This window comes from Neoarius graeffei, chromosome 8, assembly GCF_027579695.1.
Source record: "Neoarius graeffei isolate fNeoGra1 chromosome 8, fNeoGra1.pri, whole genome shotgun sequence".
Lineage (NCBI taxonomy): Eukaryota > Metazoa > Chordata > Actinopteri > Siluriformes > Ariidae > Neoarius > Neoarius graeffei.
In genome coordinates this window covers 22503389-22526614 of record NC_083576.1, presented here as the reverse complement: position 1 = coordinate 22526614, position 23226 = coordinate 22503389, and the positions used below count along the sequence as shown (strand labels likewise).

General features: G+C 43.2%; 1 protein-coding gene across 2 annotated transcripts in view; it reads left to right on the top strand.

Moving 5' to 3' along the window:
• The first annotated feature begins 14429 nt into the window (after positions 1 to 14429).
• Positions 14430 to 23226, top strand: part of mrnip (MRN complex interacting protein) — a 30949-nt gene continuing 22152 nt past the window's right edge. For both annotated transcript variants that reach the window (XM_060927428.1, XM_060927427.1), the window contains exon 1: positions 14430 to 14596. In XM_060927428.1, coding sequence (XP_060783411.1) covers positions 14537 to 14596 — 60 coding nt within the window. In that variant the 5' untranslated portion in view covers positions 14430 to 14536. The remainder of the gene's footprint in view (positions 14597 to 23226) is intronic.

Sequence of the window (23226 nt, the reverse complement as noted above, 5' to 3'; positions counted from 1 at the left end):
AGTCCAAAAATATTTTTAGAAAATCATTGAAATTTCCTTGTTTTTGTTTATAATTCATCGAAGTATGCATGTTCGAGTGTACTGGAAAAGCTTGGCTCAGAGGGGTCCATGTAATGACATAATTATACCAACTGGCTAAGGGCGACAAGGGTCAAGGACATTGTATGCCAGCAGCACAGCTGAAGTGGGCAGGTGTCAAACTTGGAATTTTATATCAAAATTGGAGTTAATAATAAACAATATCACTGAATAATGTTCCTTCCCTCTAACCAGTATATATATTACGATTTTTTAATTATTTTTGATGGTTTCACATATTTCGTAATGATATAATTTTTATTTTCTAAATATATATCAACATACCACCATTGTAGCACGGGAGCCTATGATTGGTGGACAGCTGACAAAGTGTGTCTCCCATTGGTTGTAAATCGTGACATAAAAATTGTAAACACATACAGGATTTGCTGATTGGCTGTTCACATACTGAAGCCAAAAGGAGTTGTCTGGCGTCTGGTGCTGTTTTCCAAAGAAAACTACAGCTAAAAAAGATCTACTACTGGATTACTTGGATAATCTTAGTTAGAAAGAAGTGCAGGATAGATATACACAGAAATTAGAGTTTATTAGCGGTTCTGATCCATGCAAAATTCTTCAAAATGACCGTAGTGATGGTGCAGATTTGTGGCCTAGTGTTAGCTACATGCTGGAATGTACCTTCTTTTCCCTGAAAAGTCCTGGAAGAACAGTTAAAAAAAAAAACTACAGAAGCAAGAGAACCTTCTTTGTGTAAATACTTTTTCCTGACATCAGCTTTTGGGAACAGAATGTTGTGAAAGCCAAAGCATTTACTCTTAAAAGGCTTTGACTTGAACTGTGGGCTTGATCTTATTCTCACTCATCCATGTCTCATCAACCCCAAGGACATGTAGTTACACAGCTATCTGCACTCTATCATTTATACAGTGATGCTTATTATTGTTAAAACAATATCTTATTTGTAAAATAACAAAATACAGTTGTGCTCATAAGTTTACATACCCTGGCAGAATCTATGATTCTTTGACCATTTTTCAGAGAATATGAATGATAACACAAACATCTTTTCCACTCATGCTTAGTGGTTGGGTGAAACCATTTATTGTCAAATGGCTGTGTTTTCTCTTTTTAAATCATAATGACAACAGAAACTACCCAAATGACCCTGATCAAAAGTTCACATACCCTGGTGATTTTGGCCTGATAACATGCACAGAAGTTGACACAAATGGGTTTGAATGGCTACTAAAGGTAACGTCCTCACCTGTGATCTGTTTGCTTGTAATCAGTGTGTGTGCATAAAAGCTGAGTGAGTTTCTGGGATCCAGACAGACTCTTGCATCTTTCATCCAGCCACTGACATTTCTGGATTCTGAGTCATGGGGAAAGCAAAATAATTGTCAATGGCTGTACGGGAAAAGGTAGTTGAACTGTATAAAACATGAAAGGGATACAAAAAGTTATCCAAGGAATTGATGATGCCAGTCAGCAGTGTTCAAACTGTGATTAACAAATGAAAAATCAGGGGCTCTGTTAAAACCAAGCAAATGCCACAAAGTATCTCGCCTACAATACGCCAAACAGCACAGAGACAAGCCTCAAAACTTCTGGAACAAGGTAATTTGGAGTGATGAGACCAAAATTGAACTTTTTGGCCACAACCATAAACGTTACATTTGGAGAGGTGTCAACAAAGCCTATGATGAAAGGAACACCATTCCTACTGTAAAGCACGGAGGTGGATTGCTGATGTTTTGGGGATGTGTTAGCTACAAAGGCACAGGAAACTTGGTCAAAGTTGAAGGAAAGATGAATGTAGCATATTATCAGCAAATACTGCAGGCAAATTTGCACTCATCAGCCCGGAAGCTGCGCATGGGACATACTTGGATGTTCCAACATGACAACGATCCAAAACACAAGGCCAAGTCGACCTGTCATTGGCTACAGCAGAACAAAGTGAAGGTTCTGGAGTGGCCATCTCAGTCTCCTGACCTCAATATCATTGAGCCACTCTGGGGAGATCTCAAGCGCGCAGTTCATGCAAGACAGCCCAGGAATTTACAGGAACTGGAGGCTTTTTGCCAAGAAGAATGGGCAGCTTTACCATCTGAGAAAATAAAGAGCCTCATCCACAACTACCACAAAAGACTTCAGGCTGTCATTGATGTTAGAGGGGGCAATACACGGTATTAAGAACTGGGGTATGTAAACTTTTGATCAGGGTCATTTGGATGTTTTTTGTTGTCATTATGATTTAAAAATAGAAAACACAGTTGTTTATCAATAAATGGCTTCACCCAACCACTAACCATGAGTGGGGAAAAAAGTTTTTGTGCTATCATTCATATTCTCTGAAAAAAGGCCAAGAAAGCAAAAATTCTGCCAGGGTATGTAAACTTATGAGCACAACTGTATGTTGCTCTAGACCAGGCATCACCAAATGGCGGACCTCAATCCGGATCCGGACCCAGTGATGGTTCTGTCCGGACCCGTGACCAATGGTAAATTCACGAGATTAAGTAATCTTCATGGAGCATTATTTTGGATGGTCGTGGCTATTGACAGCAGGCACTGTTACTCCAGTTAATACGACAACAGCTTCACTCAGTTGAGCCAATAAAATCGTTAGTTTACCCAGCACGCCACAGCAGAGCAACAAGCAGAGAGGAAGAGAGTTAAGTTCAGAGACAACCGACCAAGACAACATGGCTTGCTCCAAAAGGTGGCGGAAAGTAGACAAGAAAAATCGTTGTTTTAAAGATGAATGGAAGGAGAAATATATGTTCATTCTTCCGGTGAGCAGTTCAAAACCAGTGTGCCTCATATGCTCCGAAAACGTGGCGTTAATTAAAAGCGGCAACGTGAAGCGCCACTACGAAACAAAGCACAGCTCTTTTGAGCAAAGTTATCCCCTGAAGTCCGAGCTGAGGGCACGCAAAATAACCGAACTGCAAGCACAGTATGACAGGTCTACCCGACTCATCACACATACCGTACATTTACAGCCCAGCAACGTGCAAACGAATGTTCCTTAAAAGTAGCGTGGATTTTGGGGCAACATAAAAAAACATTTAGGGATGGGATAGTTGTGAAGGAGTGCTTAAACACCGTTGCTGAGACATTGATCTGCTCATTGATCTGCAAGGAAATGCTGCATTAAGAGAGCATTTTGAGACAACTGACCCTGCTACTTTCTGGTTACAGACTGTTTCTGAGAGTGTGTTCCCTGGTCTAACCAAAGGAACACTGCACACCTTGACTGTTTGGATCGACTTACAGCTGTGAGTCAGCTTTTTCCACTATGAACATTGTCAAAACCAAGTACCGTTCTAGGCTCAACAATGAACACCTACATATCTGCATGAGAATGGCACTAACTCCATTCCAACCAAGATTTAAATTACTGGCAGGTCAGCCACATGCCCATTTTTCTCATTAAGAAAAGTAAAATAAGAAGAATTAAAAGAGAAAAGTTCAAAGAAAAATGTTCTGGTTACATTTCCCCCCAAAAAAGCCACTTGTTTTCTGAAAATGTGGGCTTTTTTTTTTCTTGAAAAGTAGGCCCTCATTTTTTTAGGCTGGGACCTCCTTATTTTAAGAATAAAGAAGAGAAAATGTGAAGTCAATGCTCTTTTTGCACTTTTTAGTTAATGTTTTCTGAGTTGACTTTTTTACTTGAAGTGTAGGCCTTCAATTCTTCAGGTTGGGACCTCTTTAATTTAAGAGAAAAAGGAGTTATTCCACTCTGTTTGCACTTTTTTATTTTATTCTGAGGTTTCTGTTTTCTTTAATCTGAAATAAAGGCCTTGAATTTATTTTCCTGGGACTACTTTTATTTATGGTAAAAGAGATAGTTGTGCACTCAGTTCATTTCCTGCATTGGAAATTAACAATAAATATTGTTGAAACCATATGAAAATGTGGACATAGGGGAAGGCTATAAGACACAAGCTGGACTTCGGGTCGGACCTTCTACTTGGACAAAATTTAATAACTGGACCTCAGTGACTTTTAATTGAATACCCCTGCTCTAGACTTTCAAACAATATTATAAGATTTTATTTTAATGTTATCTAATAATGAATGGTACAATAATTACAAACACTAACAGAGTCAGCACATTCCAGTTGTAGCTGTAGTCATATAGTAACTATAATCACCCTTGTAAGAATAATTTCAATAAATGGTTTTTGTTCAGTTCCCTTTTCATTTATTCTCGATTCAAAGGCACAATTGAGTCACACAGGTTGATAAGTGTGTAACGGACAATCACAATTTTATCCAAAATATTTTTTTCCTGCCTTAGTCGATTTATTTCCATTTCACATGCATACAGCTGTTGTAAAGTTCAGTGTATTTGTGAAGAACTCTCTCGAACTGTAGGTTCATTTCTACACTCTAGTTCCAAGAGTGCCTTTGTACTACAACTGAGGAACAGGTTTCAAGCCTTGAGCCTCATGGATGAGCCAGAAGCGGAAGAAGAGGATCTTGTGAATCAATAGTGGAAGTAAGTGAGGCGTATCTTCAATGTAGTGAGTAAGAACTGCCTGGGGATGCAGAAGACAAGGAAAAGGAAAGAATGGATAACATCAGATACATGGAAAGATATTGAGGAAAGGCGTCGACTGAAGAAGAAGATAAATGATAGTAGATCAGCCAGGCTACAAGAGAGGTATTGGGTGGAGTATGCTGAGACCAACAGGCACGTCAAGAGGAAGATCCGAACCTATAAGAGGGCTTATGTCGAAGAACTGGTAAAGCACGCTGAGGAAGCAGCATGAAAGGGAAAGCAGGGGAATGTCTATAAAATCACCAGACTGGTCTGTGGGAAATACAGTGGCAGCAGGAATGTCCCCATACGAGATAAGCAGGGGCAGCTTCTTACTTCTGAGAGAGACCAAGAAACAAGATGGGTTGAACATTTCAAGGAAGTTCTTAGACCAGCACCAGAAGAGGAGCCCGAGATATCAGAAGCTGAAGAGGACCTGAGCATTGAAACTGGATCATTGAGGCAAGAGGAGATCATTGCTGCCATAAAGTCCTTGAAGAACCACAAGGCACCCGGCAAAGACGGCCTCAGTGCCGAACTGTTTAAGGCTGACGCTGCGACCATTGCAAGCATCCTGCAACCACTATTTAACATCATATGGGACAGAAAGAACATTCCTGATGACTGGAGTCAAGGCATCATCATCAAGATACCAAAGAAAGGGGCTCTGTCAGAATCCAGTAACTGGCGCGGCATTACATTGTTATCCGTCCCCAGCAAGATCCTAGCGAAAGTCATCATGAAACGCCTGTCACTGGCTGTGGACCTTAAACTGAGAGAAGAACAGGCAGGTTTCAGGAGAGGAAGAGGCTGCATTGACCATATTTTCACACTTAGAAACATTATTGAACAATGTAGCGAGTGGCAGCGATCTCTGTATGTGAACTTTGTAGATTTCACCAAGGCCTTTGACAGTGTTCACCGGGACAGCCTTTGGTGGATTCTACGAGTGTATGGAATCCCCTCCCACCTCATTGAGATCATTAGAAGTTTCTGCTGTAACTTTACCTGTTCTGTTGGTGATGGTGATATCCTGTTCGAAGTCAAGACTGGTGTCAGGCTTGTGTGTTGTGTCCACAGTGCTTTTCAATCTTGTTGTGGACTGGATCATTCGGCGTACTACAGAGGATAGGAACAGGGGCATCAGATGGACCCCCTTCTCCTACTTGGAAGATCTAGACTATGCTGACGATTTAGCGCTACTATCACACACTCATTCTCACATTCAAGAGAAGGCACGGCGACTTAACATCTTTGCAAACCAAGTCGGTCTCAACATTAGCAGTAAGAAGACTGAAATTATGGCACTGAACACCACCAACAAAAACCCAGTCCAGATTGAGAATGGAGACCTCCCGTATACGGACAGGTTCACCTATCTTGACAGTATCATCAGTATTGGGGGTGGGAAGACTTGGACATCCAGAGCCGTCTGAACAAGGCCAGAAACTCTCTTAACATGATGAGCAAGATATGGCGCTCCTCCACCTACAGCACTTACACCAAGCTGAGACTCTACCACGGCTGTGTCCTCACAACTCTCCTATATCGTTCGGAACACTGGAGGCTGACTGAGAATGATTTAACAAAACTTTCCACATTTCACACCAAGAGCCTCCGCCGAATTCTACGCATCTTCTGGCCCAAAACCATTTTGAACAAGGACCTGCTTGAAAGGTGTGGAGCCGAATCCTTGGCTACCATCCTAATGAGGAGACGCTGGAGGTGGATTGGCCATGTCATCCGTCAAGAAGTCTCCATTGTCAAGATTGCTTTGCACTGGACACCAGAGGGAAAGCGAAGGAGGGGTCGTCCGATGATCACATGGTGGCGGACGGTGAAGAAAGAAATGCAGCAGATGGGAAAGACCTGGAGCAGCATTTCAGTCATGGCGAAAGACCGGCAGAAGTGGAGGGATCACGTTACTGCCCTATATGCCACCCGGTGTAATGGGCATGAGTGAGTTCCATGGTGACATTTTGCACAGGACTGTGTTCCTTTGAATGATTTAACAAAACTTTCCACATTTCACACCAAGAGCCTCTGCCGAATTCTACGCATCTTCTGGCCCAAAACCATTTCGAACAAGGACCTGCTTGAAAGGTGTGGAGCCGAATCCTTGGCTACCATCCTAATGAGGAGATGCTGGAGGTGGATTGGCCATGTCATCCGTCAAGAAGTCTCCATCGTCAAGATTGCTTTGCACTGGACACCAGAGGGAAAGCGAAGGAGGGGTCGTCCGATGATCACATGGTGGCGGACGGTGAAGAAAGAAATGCAGCAGATGGGAAAGACCTGGAGCAGCATTTCAGTCATGGCGAAAGACCGGCAGAAGTGGAGGGATCACGTTACTGCCCTATATACCACCCGGTGTAATGGGCATGAGTGAGTTCCATGGTGACATTTTGCACAGGACTGTGTTCCTTTGATGACAGAAACAAAGCTCCAGCATTATTATTATACTCTTTCAAAACTCTACAGCTTAATATACCCTAAATTATTAATTCCTCTACTACTAGAACTTTTCTTCCTGAATGTGTGTGCATATATTGGTGTTATGGTTTTGTGGATTTATGATAATTATGCTGCTTCACCTATATTAAAAAATTCAACTGCATTCTGTCCTCTCCAAAATAAAATAAAGCTCTGGGCAAGTGGAATTGTTTTTCGGGCAAGTATGTTTTGGGTGCTGCTTGCCCATTGGGCAAGTAAGGCTGGGAGATTTTATTCGAGGACTGCGGACACCCTCCGCCCCTTGGCTGCGCCTAAAAATTCTGTCCATAAAAGTTATGAACAGGACCGGTGACAAAGGACAGCCCTGGTGGAGTCCTACGTGCACTGGGAACAAGTCTGACTTATTGCCGGCAATGCAAACCAAACTGCTACTCCAGTTATACAGGGACCGAATGGCCCACAGCAGTGGGCCCCAAAGCACCCCCCACAGGGCACCATGAGGGACACAGTTGTAGGCCTTCTCCAGGTCCACAAAACACATGTAGACACATGGGACAAACTCCCATGCACCCTCCAGCATCCTTGCAAGGGTAAAGAGCTGGTCCAGTGTTCCACGACCAGGACGAAAACCACAATGTTCCAAGGTTTGACTATAGACCAGACTCTCCTCTCCAGCACCCCAGCATAGGCTTTCCCAGGGAGGCTGAGAAGTGTGATCCCCCTATAGTTGGAACACACTCTCCGGTCCCCTTTTCAAAAAAGGGGGACCACCCTCCCCCCAGTCTGCCAATGCAGAGGCACTGTCCTCGACCTCCATGCAATGGTGAAGAGGTGTGTCAGCCAAGACAGCCCAACAATATCCAGCACCTTCAGGAACTCAGGAGGAATCTCATCCACCCCCAGAGCCCGGCCACCAAGGAGCTTTTTAACCACTTCAGCAACCTCAGCCCCTGTGATGGGTGAGTCCTCCCAAGTGCCTTCAGACTCTGCACCCTCCTCAGATGACACGAAGGTGGGATTGAGGAAATCCTTGAAGTATTCCTTCTACTGCCAGACGATGTCCCCAGTTGAGGTCAACAGCACTCCATCCCCACTGTAAACTGTCGGTACAGAGCACTGCTTCCCTGTCTTGAGCCACCAGATGGTTTGCCAGAATCTCTTCAAGGCCGACCAAAACTCACTTTCCATGGCCTCACCGAACTCCTCCCACACCCAAGTTTTTGCTTCAGCAACCGCCAGAGCCACGTTCTGCTTGGCCCGTCGGTACCTGTCAGCTGCCTATGGAGACCCACAGGCTAACCAAGCCTGACAGGGCTCCTTCTTCAGCTTGACAGCTCATCACCAAGGGGTTCAGGGATTACTCCCACGACAGGCACCAACAACCTTGCAGCTGCAGCTCCGCATGGCCGCTTCAGCAATGGAGGTACAGAACATGGTCTGCTCGGGCTCAATGTTCCCATCCTCCCCCAGTATGTAGCTGAAGCTCTGCCGGAGGTGGTAATTGAAGATCCGATAGACAGGAGCCTCCACCAGACGTTCCCAGCATACCCTCACTACATGTTTGGGCCTACCAGGTCTGTCCGGCCTCCTCCCCATCTGGTCTAGCTCACCACCAGGTAGTGATCGGTTGACAGCTCCGCTTCTCTCTTCACCTGAGTGTCCAAGACATATGGTCGCAGATCAGATGAAATGACTACAAAGTTGATCATCAATCTACGGCCTAGGGTGTCCTTGTGCCACATGCACTTATGGACACCCTTATGCTTGAACATGGTGTTTGTTATGGCCAAGCTGTGCATGGCACAGAAGTCCAACAACAGAACACCACTTGGGTTCAGATCGGACAGGCCGTTCCTCCCAATCACACCCCTCCAGGTCTGAGCATTCAAATCCCCCAGTAAAACAATAGAGTCCCCTCACAGTACACTGTCAAGTACCCCACTCAAGGACTCCAAGAAGGCTGGGTACTCTGAACTACCATTTGGCTCAAAAGTGAAAATGACAGTCAGAGACTGTCCCCCGACTCGAAGGCGCAGGGAAATGACCCTCTCGTTTGCTGGGGAGAACTCCAATGTTAGCATGCTGAACTGGGTGGCTACCAATATAGCCCCACCCCTGCCCAATGCCACTCACCCTTGGTAACTCCACCATGGAAGAGAGTCCAACCCCTCTCCAGGAAATTGGTTCCAGAGCCCAAGCCATGCGTTGAGGTGAGCCCAACTATATCTAGTTGGTACCTCTCAACCTCACGCACAAGCTCAGGCTCCTTCCCCACCAGAGAGGTAACATTCCATGTCCCAAAAGCCAGTTTTGTCAGTCGGAGATCAGTACGCCAGGGCCTCCACTTTTGGCTGCCACCTGATCAATAGAATAGAATAGAATATCTTTGTCATTGTAACTAAATACAATGAAATTGAAATGCAGTATTTAAGTTTTGAAGAAAGTTGTGCCAACTTATACTTTTGGTCTCAGATAACTTAGCCTTCATATTCAGACAAACTTAATTTTTTCAGTTTTACATGATAAGAATTCAACTTTAAGGCCACTAATCTTTCATCCAAGTAAAAACTTCAAAATATGAGTTCAATTTTCTTTTTATCCCACAATAAAACAAATAACAATCCAGTTCAAATAGCATGTTTATTTTAACATGATGGTAGCAAAACTGCTATAAAACTGTAGTGGCAGTGCTTTTTTATTAAGTCACACATTCACTTATTTTAAGCCTGAAGCTAATTTGACAAACGAAATGTGCAAACAATTCAGTACCAGCCAATTAAAATGCTACAAGTGGCATACAATGGTGTATAATATGCATACAATGAACATAAAGAGTGAATCTATTAAAACACATACATATTCAAAAGGTTGACAAATTGCAAACTGCATGTCATTTGCTACCATCATGTTAAAATAAACATGCTATTTGAACTGGATTGTTTGTTTTATTGTGGGATAAAAATAAAATTGAACTCAAATTTTGAAGTTTTTACTTGGATGAAAGATTAGTGGCCTTAAAGTTGAATTCTTATCATGTCTCATCTCATCTCATTATCTCTAGCCACTTTATCCTTCTACAGGGTCGCAGGCAAGCTGGAGCCTATCCCAGCTGACTACGGGCGAAAGGCGGGGTACACCCTGGACAAGTCGCCAGGTCATCACAGGGCTGACACATAGACACAGACAACCATTCACACTCACATTCACACCTACGGTCAATTTAGAGTCACCAGTTAACCTAACCTGCATGTCTTTGGACTGTGGGGGAAACCGGAGCACCCGGAGGAAACCCACGCGGACACAGGGAGAACATGCAAACTCCGCACAGAAAGGCCCTCGCCGGCCCCAGGGCTCGAACCCAGGACCTTCTTGCTGTGAGGCGACAGCGCTAACCACTACACCACCGTGCCGCCTTCTTATCATGTAAAACTGAAAAAATTAAGTTTGTCTGAATATGAAGGCTAAGTTATCTGAGACCAAAAGTATAAGTTGGCACAACTTTCTTCAAAACTTAAAAATCTTAGTTGTCGTATAAACTCAAAAATCCTGTGTAGTAAGTTGCCTTGAATTTTTAAGTTGGCGTAACTTTTTTTTTTTACAGTGAATTGGTGCAAAAAAAAAAAGTGCATCTAGAAAAACCCTATGAAAATAAGAAAAAAACAAATAAATATATAAATAAATAATTTAGAAAGCTACAGTATATAAAACAACAATCACCACTCACAAACATTCACATCCTGTAGTGTGGAGTGCATTGCACGATCCTGTACTGTATCATATTTGTTAGTGAATGTACAAGTTTGCTTTATTTAATGCCTTTATGGTGCTGGCATAGAAACTGTTCCTAAGCCCGCTTGTTCTAGCTGTTAGTGTCCTGTAACGTCTGCCCGAGGGCAGCAGTTCAAACACAGAGTGTCTGGGGTGAGATGGGTCCCTGAGAATGTTTTGTGCTTTTTATGCACTGTGAGAACTGTACTGATTCTCCAGGGAGGGGAGAGGGCAGCCAATGAGCTTCTGGGCCGTAATGACGACCCACTGGAGTGATTTCCTGTCTCCTACTGTGCAGCTGGAGAACCACACACAGAAACAGTAAGTCAATATGCTCTCAATGGAGCAACGGTAGAAGGACACTATCAGTTTTTGTGAGCGATGGCAGTTCCTGAGCACTCTTAGGAAGTACAGTCTCTGCTGTGTCTTCTTGATGACAGTTGTGGTGTTGACACTCCAGGTCAGGTCGTTCTGAATGTGGATCCCCAGAGACTGGAATTCTGAGACCATCTCCACACAGTTCCCACTAATGAACAGGGGCAGAATGTCTGTTTTCTTCCTTCTAAAGTCTATGATCAGCTCCTTAGTCTTGGTGGTGTTTAAAACCAGGTTGTTATCTGTACACCACTCTGACAACCGCTCCACCTTATCCTGGTATGCGGACTCATCTCCCCTGGAGATGAGCCCCACTACAGTGGTATCATCAGCAAACTTGATGATGCTGCTGCTGGAGTGGGCAGGGATGCAGTCATGGGGCTCAGCACACAGCCCTGAGGGGAGCCAGTGCTAATGCTGAGGAGATGTCGGGGCCAACTCTCACTCTCTGGGAGTGATCAGTGAGAAAGTCCTTAATCCAGTGACAGATGGTGTGAAATATTCCCAGGTTTGTAAGTTTGGTCACAAGTCTGTTCAGGAGGATGGTGTTAAAGGTGGAGCTGAAGTCCACAAGGAGCAGCTGCGCATAGTTCTGCTGCTCCAAGTGGGACAAAGCAAGGTGGAGAGCTGTGGCAACTGCATCCTCTGTGGATCTGTTGGCTCTGTAGGCAAACTGGTGAGGGTCAAACCTGGGTGAAAGGTGTAAAATGATGTGGGTCCGGACCAGTTTCTTGAAGCACTTCATGATAGGCCTTGTTAAAGCTGCTAATGGTGTTCTTCTTTTGGAGGGGGACGATTGTGGAGGACTTCAAGCAGAATGGGATGGCAGCCTGAGACAGGGACAGATTAAAGATCTTGGTGAAGACCCCAGCCAGCTGATCCATGCAGACCCGCAGCACTCATCCTAAGATGGGTTAATTGGAGTTGTTTGGAGGGCAAGGCATACCACTCAGAAAGGCATTGCTCTCATTTCTTACAGCATAGCTCAATCAGCACACTCAAATAAGGACGCTGTTTTCACAGAGACATTGTGAAGTATCTTGTCAGATATGCAGCAGTAGACAGATGTAAGTACAGGAAGGGTGTTTATTAGCAGGCGTGATATTTACAAAAACAAAATGTGAGGCAAGATCAGAATAACAAAACACAAACAAAAGATGCATTTGTGAGTCATTAGCGACGCGCGCATGTGAATCAGTTTGCAGCGCCCACTGTCCAGAGAGTCAGCGAACATCGGCGCTTGTGACAATACCCTATAGCAGGTGTTCTCAACCTTTTCTACTTTAAGGCCCACCTATTCATACATATAACAAGTAACCCATTAAAATAATCAATTATTCTGGCTCATCTAGTCTATTAGAATCTAATAATCTGTTGCAAGATGTATTAATGGAATGCAGCATCACTCCCTGTTACAGATGGGAGCCCAGGAATTAAATAAATGCAATAAAAACAAACTTTTTAATTGTAGGAATTGTATTAAAACTGTATGGATATGCTAGAAGCCAAACCATGCATGTAGGGCATTCTCAGTCAAAAGGGATTATCCAAAAGTGGAGTCTGGTCCATTAACACAAGAACTTACTGCCATGTTTGTATCCAGCAAACAAGCAAGTTATTAAAACCAAGAAGTACACTCAAAAGAAGTGGATATAGAAACCACTCAATGGGGTAGATCCTTACATGCTAACAAAGAAGGATTTTTCCTATGAGTTGGAAAATTATCCATCCGCTGAGTTCCTCGGACTACCTGGTGCTGCAGACATCATTCTGCACAGACAAACAGATGAAAACCTGGAAGAGCACGGAGGTGAACAACTTTTTATATGTGGCTGGGTTAAAGAGCTGGGGATCAAGACACTACAAGATAAATCCTGTATAATTTATGCTTGGGTAAGGACGAATTTCTGGGCTTTGTACATGTATTTGCGATGTTTGCTTGGACACTACAAGTTATAGTATTGGGGGTAAACAAGCCACAGCCGCTCGATTCTCAATCTTCCCTGCTCTTCTCTTCCAGCAGGCATCACAGATCCATATAATTTACCCACAAACTTATTTATTTATTCTGCCCACGCACTTTGTGCATGCTCTCTCTCTCTCTCTGTGCACGCATGGGTTAAATGTAGAGGAGGAATGTTACAAAAATAAAGGCTTGTTGTTCTTAATTTACCCACAAATGTATTTATTCCACCTGAAAAGTGTTCAGCAAACCAACCACCGGATTTGGGACACTACATCATGAACGATTTAATATTTGGCTTCAAACTTGGGGGGAAAAAAAAAATCACGGCCCACTAACAGGCCATAGCCCAGTAATTGAGAAACACTGTTCCAGAACATCTCTGCTATTGTACTGAGTCCATCTGAAAGTCTCATCTCATCTCATTATCTCTAGCCGCTTTATCCTGTTCTACAGGGTCGCAGGCAAGCTGGAGCCTATCCCAGCTGACTACGGGCGAAAGGCGGGGTACACCCTGGACAAGTCACCAGGTCGTCACAGGGCTGACACATAGACGCAGACAACCATTCACACTCACATTCACACCTACGGTCAATTTAGAGTCACCAGTTAACCTAACCTGCATGTCTTTGGACTGTGGGGGAAACCGGAGCACCTGGAGGAAACCCACGCGGACACAGGGAGAACATGCAAACTCCGCACAGAAAGGCCCTCACCGGCCACGGGGCTCGAACCCGGACCTTCTTGCTGTGAGGCGACAGCGGTAACCACTACACCACCGTGCCACCCCCATCTAAAAGTGATCCACAAAACAATACGCGAGGCGTCTGCTGAAATCTGGTAGATGTTTAGGTCTGAGGTTTTTTTGGGGTCTGTCGGTCATGGTTAAAAACAGGGACATTTCTTGGGACAACTCCAGCCGGGGACAGGCCACCAAAAACAAGGACTGTCCCTGGAAAACGGGAACATCTGGTCACCCTATAAGAACTTAAGTTATATTTAAGATAAGATAACCTTTTATTCTCCCACAAGGGGAAATTTACATTGTTACAGCAGTAAAACAGCAGTAAAATATAGAAAGGGAAAAAAAAAGATAAACTTTGTCATTATTATGGCGGCTACAACTGGCTTCCATAAAATACACTTCACTAAAATTACAGAAAATATGAAAATTACAATAACATGATTTTTAACCTTTTTTTTTTAGCCAAACGAGGAGAAATACTGAAGCACGTCGCGCTCAATAAACGTCAGTGCGCTATACCGGTGACGTAATGACGCATTCCGTCCCGCGCCATTTCCAAATGTCGGAAGAGGTGATGAATAAACACTGCAAAAAAAAAAACTTCAAGCTTTTCGTCTGATTAGCAGCCAAGAATAACAGGATGGTACAAGAGTTTCATGTACTGAGGTGTTTTTCTTGTCAGACATTTCAAGTCCAACAGGTAAGTGCGCTAATTCTTCCCTAAACTCCTAGTCTTAGCTTTATGTTATAAATTAGCATAAAAGGAGGTTAGCTTTATTAGCTCGTTTTCTTCTCTAAAATCTTTGTTTTTAGTTGGCGCGCAGGAAAGTGTCTCTGTATCGGAAGTGAAATAACTCGCACTATAACGCGTTATAAACCAGGACAGCTCGAAACTCACGGGTTTAATAGACAGAAATATTTCAAAACATATTGAGGAAAGAATTCTGAATAAACCTTTCAGTTTGCCACTGCGTTAAAATAAAAGGAAAACGGACACAGGCTTTAAATAAGTCCCTTATTATTTAGGATAAGTATCAAATTTATTTATTTATTTATTAGGTGACATGCATGTTAACGTAGTATAAATCTCAGTTGAGCGATTTACTGAAATGAGAGACTGGAATACCAAACTGCGCGAACATTATATGCTTTACGGTAGAGTCATCTGCTCCCGATTAGGGGTCGCCACAGCGGATCTTTCGTCTCCATTGCTCCCTGTCTTCAGCATCCTTCTCTACCACACCTGCCACTTTCATGTCCTCTCTCACCACATCCATGTATCTCCTCATTTTCGTGTGCCTGGCAGCTCCATCCTCAACATTCTCCTTCCAACATGCTCTGCATCTCTTCTCAGGATGTGCCCATACCATCTCAGTCTCATCTCTCAGCTTAATTCCCAAGCTCTCCACATGTGCTGTCCCTCTGATGTGCTCGTTCCTTAGACTGTCCAATCTTGTCACTCCCATCGCAAACCTTAACATCCTCAACTTTGCCTCCTGTCTCTTCGTTAAGGCTACAGTCTCCAATCCATACATCACAGCTGGTCTCACTACTGTCTTATACAGCTTACCTTTCACTTTTGCTGGGACTTACCTATCACAAATGACTCCTGAAATCCTTCTCCAACTGCTCCACCCTGCCTGCACTCTCTTTCTCACCTCACTATCGCAGCCCCCATTTTTCTGCACAGTTGACCCCAGGTACTTGAATTCACCAGCTTTCTTTATCGTCTACTTGCATCTTCACTACACTCTCATCCCCATTCTCACTGATGCACATGTATTCTGTTTTGCTCCTGCTCACCTTCATTCCTCTTCGTTCCAATGCATACCTCCATCTCTCCAAACCCAACTCAACCTCCTTTCTACTCTCACCACATATCACAATATCATCCGCAAACATCATGTTCCATGCTGACTCTTGCCTCACTTCATCTGTCAAGCTATCCATCACTATGGCAAACAAGAAAGGACTCAAAGCAGATCCTTGATGGAGTCCCACCTTCACCTTGAACCATTCAGTCGTTCCAACTGCACACCTCACTGCTGTTCTCATACATGTCTTGCACCACTCTAATATACTTCTCATTCACTCCACACTTTCTCATACAATACCATAACTCATCTCTTGGCACACTATCGTATGCCTTCTCCAGGTCTACAAACACACAATGTACTGTAGCTTTCTCTGGCCTTCCCTGTACTTCTCCATTAACATTCTTAAAGCAAAATTGCATCCGACGTGCTCTTCCTTGGCATAAATCCATACTGCTGTTCACAGATTGCTACCTCTCTTCTCAGTCTTGCCTCCAATACCCTTTCCTATAGCTTCATGCTTTACGGTAGAGTGTTGATGCGTATTACAGCAGCCGGGGGTTGAATGGCTGTGTGTGTGTTGCATCACAGTGTGTTTTCGTTTGATTTATTTGGCTGTAAAAAATAAAACATTAACCCAATATCTTCACTCCTCCTACATGGGATACTCATTGTAAACACTTTATCAACATGATTTGAAAGATTAAAGGTGTTTTTACATCAAGTTTTGATCATAACTAATTAAACAGGGTAAGTTCTGACTTCAGGTTTTTAAAATAAATTCTTTGTGTTATAAGGATAATGTTATTTTATTAGTATTTTTGTTTACATTTGTAAAATCATTTTAAGTACTCAAATTATACTAATAGTTGAAAATCTAACAAAGGAATAGGTATCACTGAAATAATTATTATTATTACATGCACTGAAAAACAGGACAATAAATCTAGCAATGTAATGTCTAATCAGATTAAATTGAATGTTATGGAATCAGGAAAAGGCCAAAATCTTTATACTAATCTGTTCTCTCTTTATGGTCCCTAAATCTATGAATTTAGTGTAGGATAATCCAGTAACATGCTTTAAAGTGTTTGTAACAGGGCCCTACGTTAACTTTGAGACATGGTTGCCCATTTGGGCAACCATTTGTAGAAATCTGGTTGCCTAAATATTACATATTATTTTTTTATTTATTTTTCAACCTTCTCAGATGCTGTCTGTATCGACAAGTATTGACACTAGCGCCCCGTGCGAGTAATGCGGTAATTTAGTCATGTAGTGAAGGACATACCAATAGACAGTCCCCCCAGGATTTCGCGGGCCTTTTTTGTGATTATTGCGGGCTAAGATGTCTGATGTTGCGGGGGTTTTCCAAAAAATTGCAGTGAAAGTTGCGGTGTTTTTTAGGTTTTTGTTGCGATTACATTGCGGCAGGAGGTGAAAGTTGCGAGAAATTGTTGCGATTTTCTCTTTTTGTGATTAAAATTGAGTGATATGTTAAATATTAAGTTATTACTGAAAAACTATTGATTTAAAAAAACAAAGACACTGAGAAATGGTCCTATAAACAACTTTACCAATATAAAAGATGACCAGGGCTACAAAAATGCAGAAAAATAGGCTTTACTTATCCAAATGCACCTGTTGGTTCAAAAGTTAAAGTGCAGAGAACCTCACAGCACAACATGAAGTTACCTTAAAATATAATATAAATGCCTCAGCTTTCATGTAAGAAAAAAAAAACTATTAATACTAGTACTGTGTGCAGGCAGTCTCTCCTGAAGACTAAATTAAACAATAATTATAAAGTAATAAAATAAATGGCTCTAGAAGAAAAAAAAAAACAATTTGAACAGAATCTCACAGTATGATGCTGAAGCTGCCTAAACAATAGAAAATAAAATACCATTTTGGCAAAAATGTTGGCATCCATTAATTTCTTGTATTAAGTAAAAAAAATAATGTAAAGTGCACACAGTCCTTCACCATAAACATAACACACTTTCAGTAACAGAATTTAATCCTACATAAACACTGACTCGCACATGCAGTGTTGCCAGATACTGCTGACGTTTTCCAGCCCAAAATATGTTCAAAACCTGCCAAAATGCACTTAAAACCGCCCAATCTGGCAACACTGCGCACATGCTGCTTCTCTTGAACGTATACACGGAAGTAAGGCAGAAGGTAGTTTGTCGACGTCACCTCAAGACGACGCCAACGATTGGTCAAATTTGCGGGAAACTTGCGGTGATTGGATATAATTGCAACACCGCCCTGAATTCGTGGGGATTGGTTGAATTTGCGTTGAAGTTGCAAATCGCAACATCGTGAAATCCTGGAGGGTCTGAATCCAACACTGAATATGCACTATGCGATAATTATTTGCAGTGGGAAACTGCATTGCGAGCCCGCGATGTGCAAATGTGAATTCCGCTAGTTGTTGAACATCCCATAATGATAACATGGACGCGGTCTTTCCGAGTCAAACAATCGCAAATCGTGATGGAATTTCATCATAATATGAATGAATAAACATCGTTTTTCACGCAAGTTGACATATTTGGGTAGTTGCCCAATCGGGCAAGCATTTGTGAGAGTCTGGTTGTCTGAATCTATTGAATGGTTGCCCCGGGCAATTGGGCTACTGTTAATGTCGAGCCCTGTATGTAATACCCCTAACCCCCCTTTTTTTCCCTTGGACAAAGCAACAATCATTCTGTTGACTTTGATTGTGTTTTTGAACCGTAGCTGATCCAAAAGGCCATAAATTGATGGAAAATCTTTTAAGATCAGCCGATTTTCACGGAATCTGCCAAGACTGAACTGGAAGATCCTGAAGGGGTGTGATATGTCACACGTGTAACGATTTTGTTCATGTGCGCAGCAGTGGTTAGACCAGTTTCCATGTGGAATCACGTTTTGGAGAGAATTCTGATAGCGATTGGGATAGTGAGGGGCAGATGATTATCAAGGATATTCCAGAGTAAATGTTTTTTTTTTTCGAGCCCCCTCAAGACAAGAAACTGCCAGTTCACGAAAGTCTTCCTCTGTAGCGCATGCGAGATGGAGAAATGGATAGATAAATGTGCAGAACGTGGTGGTTACCTTTCATTATGTTTTCCTGAACAAAACTAAAAACAAATAGTCTTGCAATATTGTAATCTGAGAGCATTTAACATGTCTCAGTTAATTGATTGTGCATGCATTTTTCTTCCTGTTAAAGCGCATCAGATATAAGCTCGGATGTCGCGAGCATGTAAATGTTTTTCATAATTGTGTGTGTGTGTGAGATAATGGGGGAATCAACGAACTGTCCAAACATCAGATCAAACGTCATTTATTAAATAAATGGGGTTTCTTTTTGCTCTAGTAATTACCATGTGGTCATTCTGGTTGTGATGAACACTTGAATCAGATTTATTACTACAACCCCGATTCCAAAAAAGTTGGGACAAAGTACAAATTGTAAATAAAAACAGAATGCAATGATGTGGAAGTTTCAAAATTCCATATTTTATTCAGAACAGAACATAGATCTCATCTCATCTCATTATCTCTAGCCGCTTTATCCTTCTACAGGGTCGCAGGCAAGCTGGAGCCTATCCCAGCTGACTACGGGCGAAAGGCGGGGTACACCCTGGACAAGTCGCCAGGTCATCACAGGGCTGACACATAGACACAGACAACCATTCACACTCACATTCACACCTACGGTCAATTTAGAGTCACCAGTTAACCTAACCTGCATGTCTTTGGACTGTGGGGGAAACCGGAGCACCCGGAGGAAACCCACGCGGACACGGGGAGAACATGCAAACTCCACACAGAAAGGCCCTCGCCGGCCCCGGGGCTCGAACCCAGGACCTTCTTGCTGTGAGGCGACAGCGCTAACCACTACACCACCGTGCCGCCCCCAGAACATAGATGACATATCAAATGTTTAAACTGAGAAAATGTATCATTTAAAGAGAAAAATTAGGTGATTTTTAAATTTCATGACAACACATCTCAAAAAAGTTGGGACAAGGCCATGTTTCCCACTGTGAGACATCCCCTTTTCTCTTTACAACAGTCTGTAAACGTCTGGGGACTGAGGAGACAAGTTGCTCAAGTTTAGGGATAGGAATGTTAACCCATTCTTGTCTAATGTAGGATTCTAGTTGCTCAACTGTCTTAGGTCTTTTTTGTCGTATCTTCCGTTTTATGATGCGCCAAATGTTTTCTATGGGTGAAAGATCTGGACTGCAGGCTGGCCAGTTCAGTACCCGGACCCTTCTTCTACGCAGCCATGATGTTGTAATTGATGCAGTCTGTGGTTTGGTATTGTCATGTTGGAAAATGCAAGGTCTTCCCTGAAAGAGACGTCGTCTGGATGGGAGCATATGTTGCTCTAGAACCTGGATATACCTTTCAGCATTGATGGTGTCTTTCCAGATGTGTAAGCTGCTCATGCCACACGCACTAATGCAACCCCATACCATCAGAGATGCAGGCTTCCGAACTGAGCGCTGATAACTTGGGTTGTCCTTCTCCTCTTTAGTCTGAATGACACGGCGTCCCTGATTTCCATAAAGAACTTCAAATTTTGATTCGTCTGACGACAGAACAGTTTTCCACTTTACCACAGTCCATTTTAAATGAGCCTTGGCCCAGAGAAGACGTCTGCGCTTCTGGATCATGTTTAGATACGGCTTCTTCTTTGAAATATAGAGTTTTAGCTGGCAACGGTGGATGGCACGGTGAATTGTGTTCACAGATAATGTTCTCTGGAAATATTCCTGAGCCCATTTTGTGACTTCCAATACAGATGCATGCCTGTATGTGATGCAGTGCCGTCTAAGGGCCCAAAGATCACGGGCACCCAGTATGGTTTTCCGGCCTTGACCCTTACGCACAGAGATTCTTCCAGATTCTCTGAATCTTTTGATGATATTATGCACTGTAGATGATTATACGTTCAAACTCTTTGCAATTTTACACTGTTGAACTCCTTTCTGATATTGCTCCACTATTTGTCGGCACAGAATTAGGGGGATTGGTGATCCTCTTCCCATCTTTACTTCTGAGAGCCGCTGCCACTCCAAGATGCTCTTTTTATACCCAGTCATGTTAATGACCTATTGCCAATTGACCTAATGAGTTGCAATTTGGTCCTCCAGCCAGACCCGTTGCAACAAGGTAGGCAGACTTGGCAATTGCCGAGGGCCCCAGCCCTCGAAGGGCCCCCGCTGCCGAACGACTGGTTATGTATTCAATAGCAATGACAACTTTTTGAGCGCGGCAGCGCAGCGCCTAATGACACTTGTTGAAATACCCTAGTTCCAAGGGGGGCCCCCTAATGCACAACAGCGCCTCCCTACATGCTTTGGCCGAAAAGTGCAATGACAGTCTGTTGTCAACCCCTCAATGCCCATCTCCATCCAGTCAAGTGGTTGCAGAGCTCCGTGGCAAAAAAAAACAATCAAATATGAAGCGAAATTACCCCTCAGGGAGCCAGAAGAGAAAGAAGAAAAGGGAAGAGGAAGACAGAAAAAAGCAAGACACTGGTAAGTGAGAATGTACACATTCATTAATACCTAGCGGGTCGACAAGCAAATTTGGTAGCTAGCTTACGTTAATGGTAGTTATCTTGTAGACAGTGTTTATAACAGTGATGTAAACGTTGTCATGCACAACAGGCTTACGAACTGGACTGGCTAAAAATTCTAATATGTGCCACACAAATAGGTGAAAGACTGTCAACTTCTCCCAGATTAACTTATTGTGTTTATCAAAATGTCATAGTCAGAGTTATGGCCCTTTTCCACTACCCTTTTTCAGCTCACTTCAGCTTGCTTCAGCTCGCTTCAGCCCGACACGGCTCGCGTTTCGACTACCTCAGAACAGCACGACTCAGCTCGCTTCAGCCCTGCTTAGCACCCAAAACTCGCACGGTTTTGGAGTGGGGCTGAAGCGAGCCAAACCGAGCTGAGTGAGGCTGGGGGCGTGAGCAGACACTCCCCTGTGCACTGATTGGTGAGGAGGAGTGTCCTCACATGCCCACACACGCCCCGCGAGCACGCTGGGATCTGTAAACACCGTTAACCCGGAAGAAGAAGAATTACGAATTACGAGAATTTCTGAAACCTTATGCGCCTCGTCTCATCTATACGCTCTTGCCAGTATCTGTTGGCGTTGTCGGTGACAACAAGCCACAGAACCAAAACCAGCAACACTAACGACTCCATGTCCTCCATGTTTATTGTTTACTATCCGGGTCGTGAGACTACCGCTTAAAAGATCACTGATGTCACTGTTTGCACCGCTTAACGACATCACGTGACGTCCACCCACTTTCGCTAACTCCACCCAATGTGTCTACCCACTTCCAGCCAGCACGGTTCAGCGCGGTTGTAGTCGAAATGCAACTCCAATAGCCCCACTCAGCTCGACTCAGCCCAACTCAGCACGGCACGGCTCAGCCCAACTCAGCCGCGTTTGTAGTGGAAAAACGGCATTAGTTTCAGCGAGCTGCATGGCTTTCATCAGAAGTAGCTAGTGTGTCGTGAGCATGAATGGAGTAGGACAGGGGATGGCTCACAAGAAAGCTCTTTTTTTTTACATAAATAGGCTACGTTTGTGACCTTGGTTGGATATTAATGCAGTAATTTCAGCTAAGAAACCCGAACTTTCTGCAAGGAAGCCCTGCTGCGATCAGCACGGCTAATGGCTACGACATGGCAAGTTTGCTTCGCTTGTGTCTCTGTATTGTTTTTGCTTCCATGGGAAAGGACAGCCCTTGCCATTTTCTCTGATTCTAGTAACCTCTGCAAGAATTCCATGCATCATGACTGAACGTGAACGTAATGCATAGATACAGAGCCCTTTCGAATATTCAACTGAGCCAAGGAAAGGTGACAGCAAGCAACCACACCCGCGACATGGATTTTAAATGCTTATGATCATGTTTTGTAAATCTTCATGTCAACCACGTTTGTGTAATGATTTCACGATTTACCATAACGTCAGTGAATAAGCCTGAATAATCCACGTCAACTGTCTGGTATAACAAATGAATGACAGACATTACAAGGCGTAATTATGGGCCCCAGATCCCCCTTTGCCTAGGGCCCCCAAATAGCTTGAAATGGGCCTGCCTCCAGCTGTTCCTTTTTTGTACCTTTAACTTTTCCAGCCTCTTATTGCCCCTGTCCCAACTTTTTTGAGATGTGTTGCTGTCATGAAATTTCAAATGAGCCAATATTTGGCATGAAATTTCAAAATGTCTCACTTTCGACATTTGATATGTTGTCTGTGTTCTATTGTGAATACAATATCAGTTTTTGAGATTTGTAAATTATTGCATTCCATTTTTATTTACAGTTTGTACTTTGTCCCAACTTTTTTGGAATCGGGGTTGTAGTAGGAGAGACGAAATCTGCTTGCTTTGTTTGCACAAACTTCACCCACTGTCACTTTAGTGTCATTTCTCGGAAATTCGTGAACTGAATGTCCTATTGTTTGGATGTTCAAA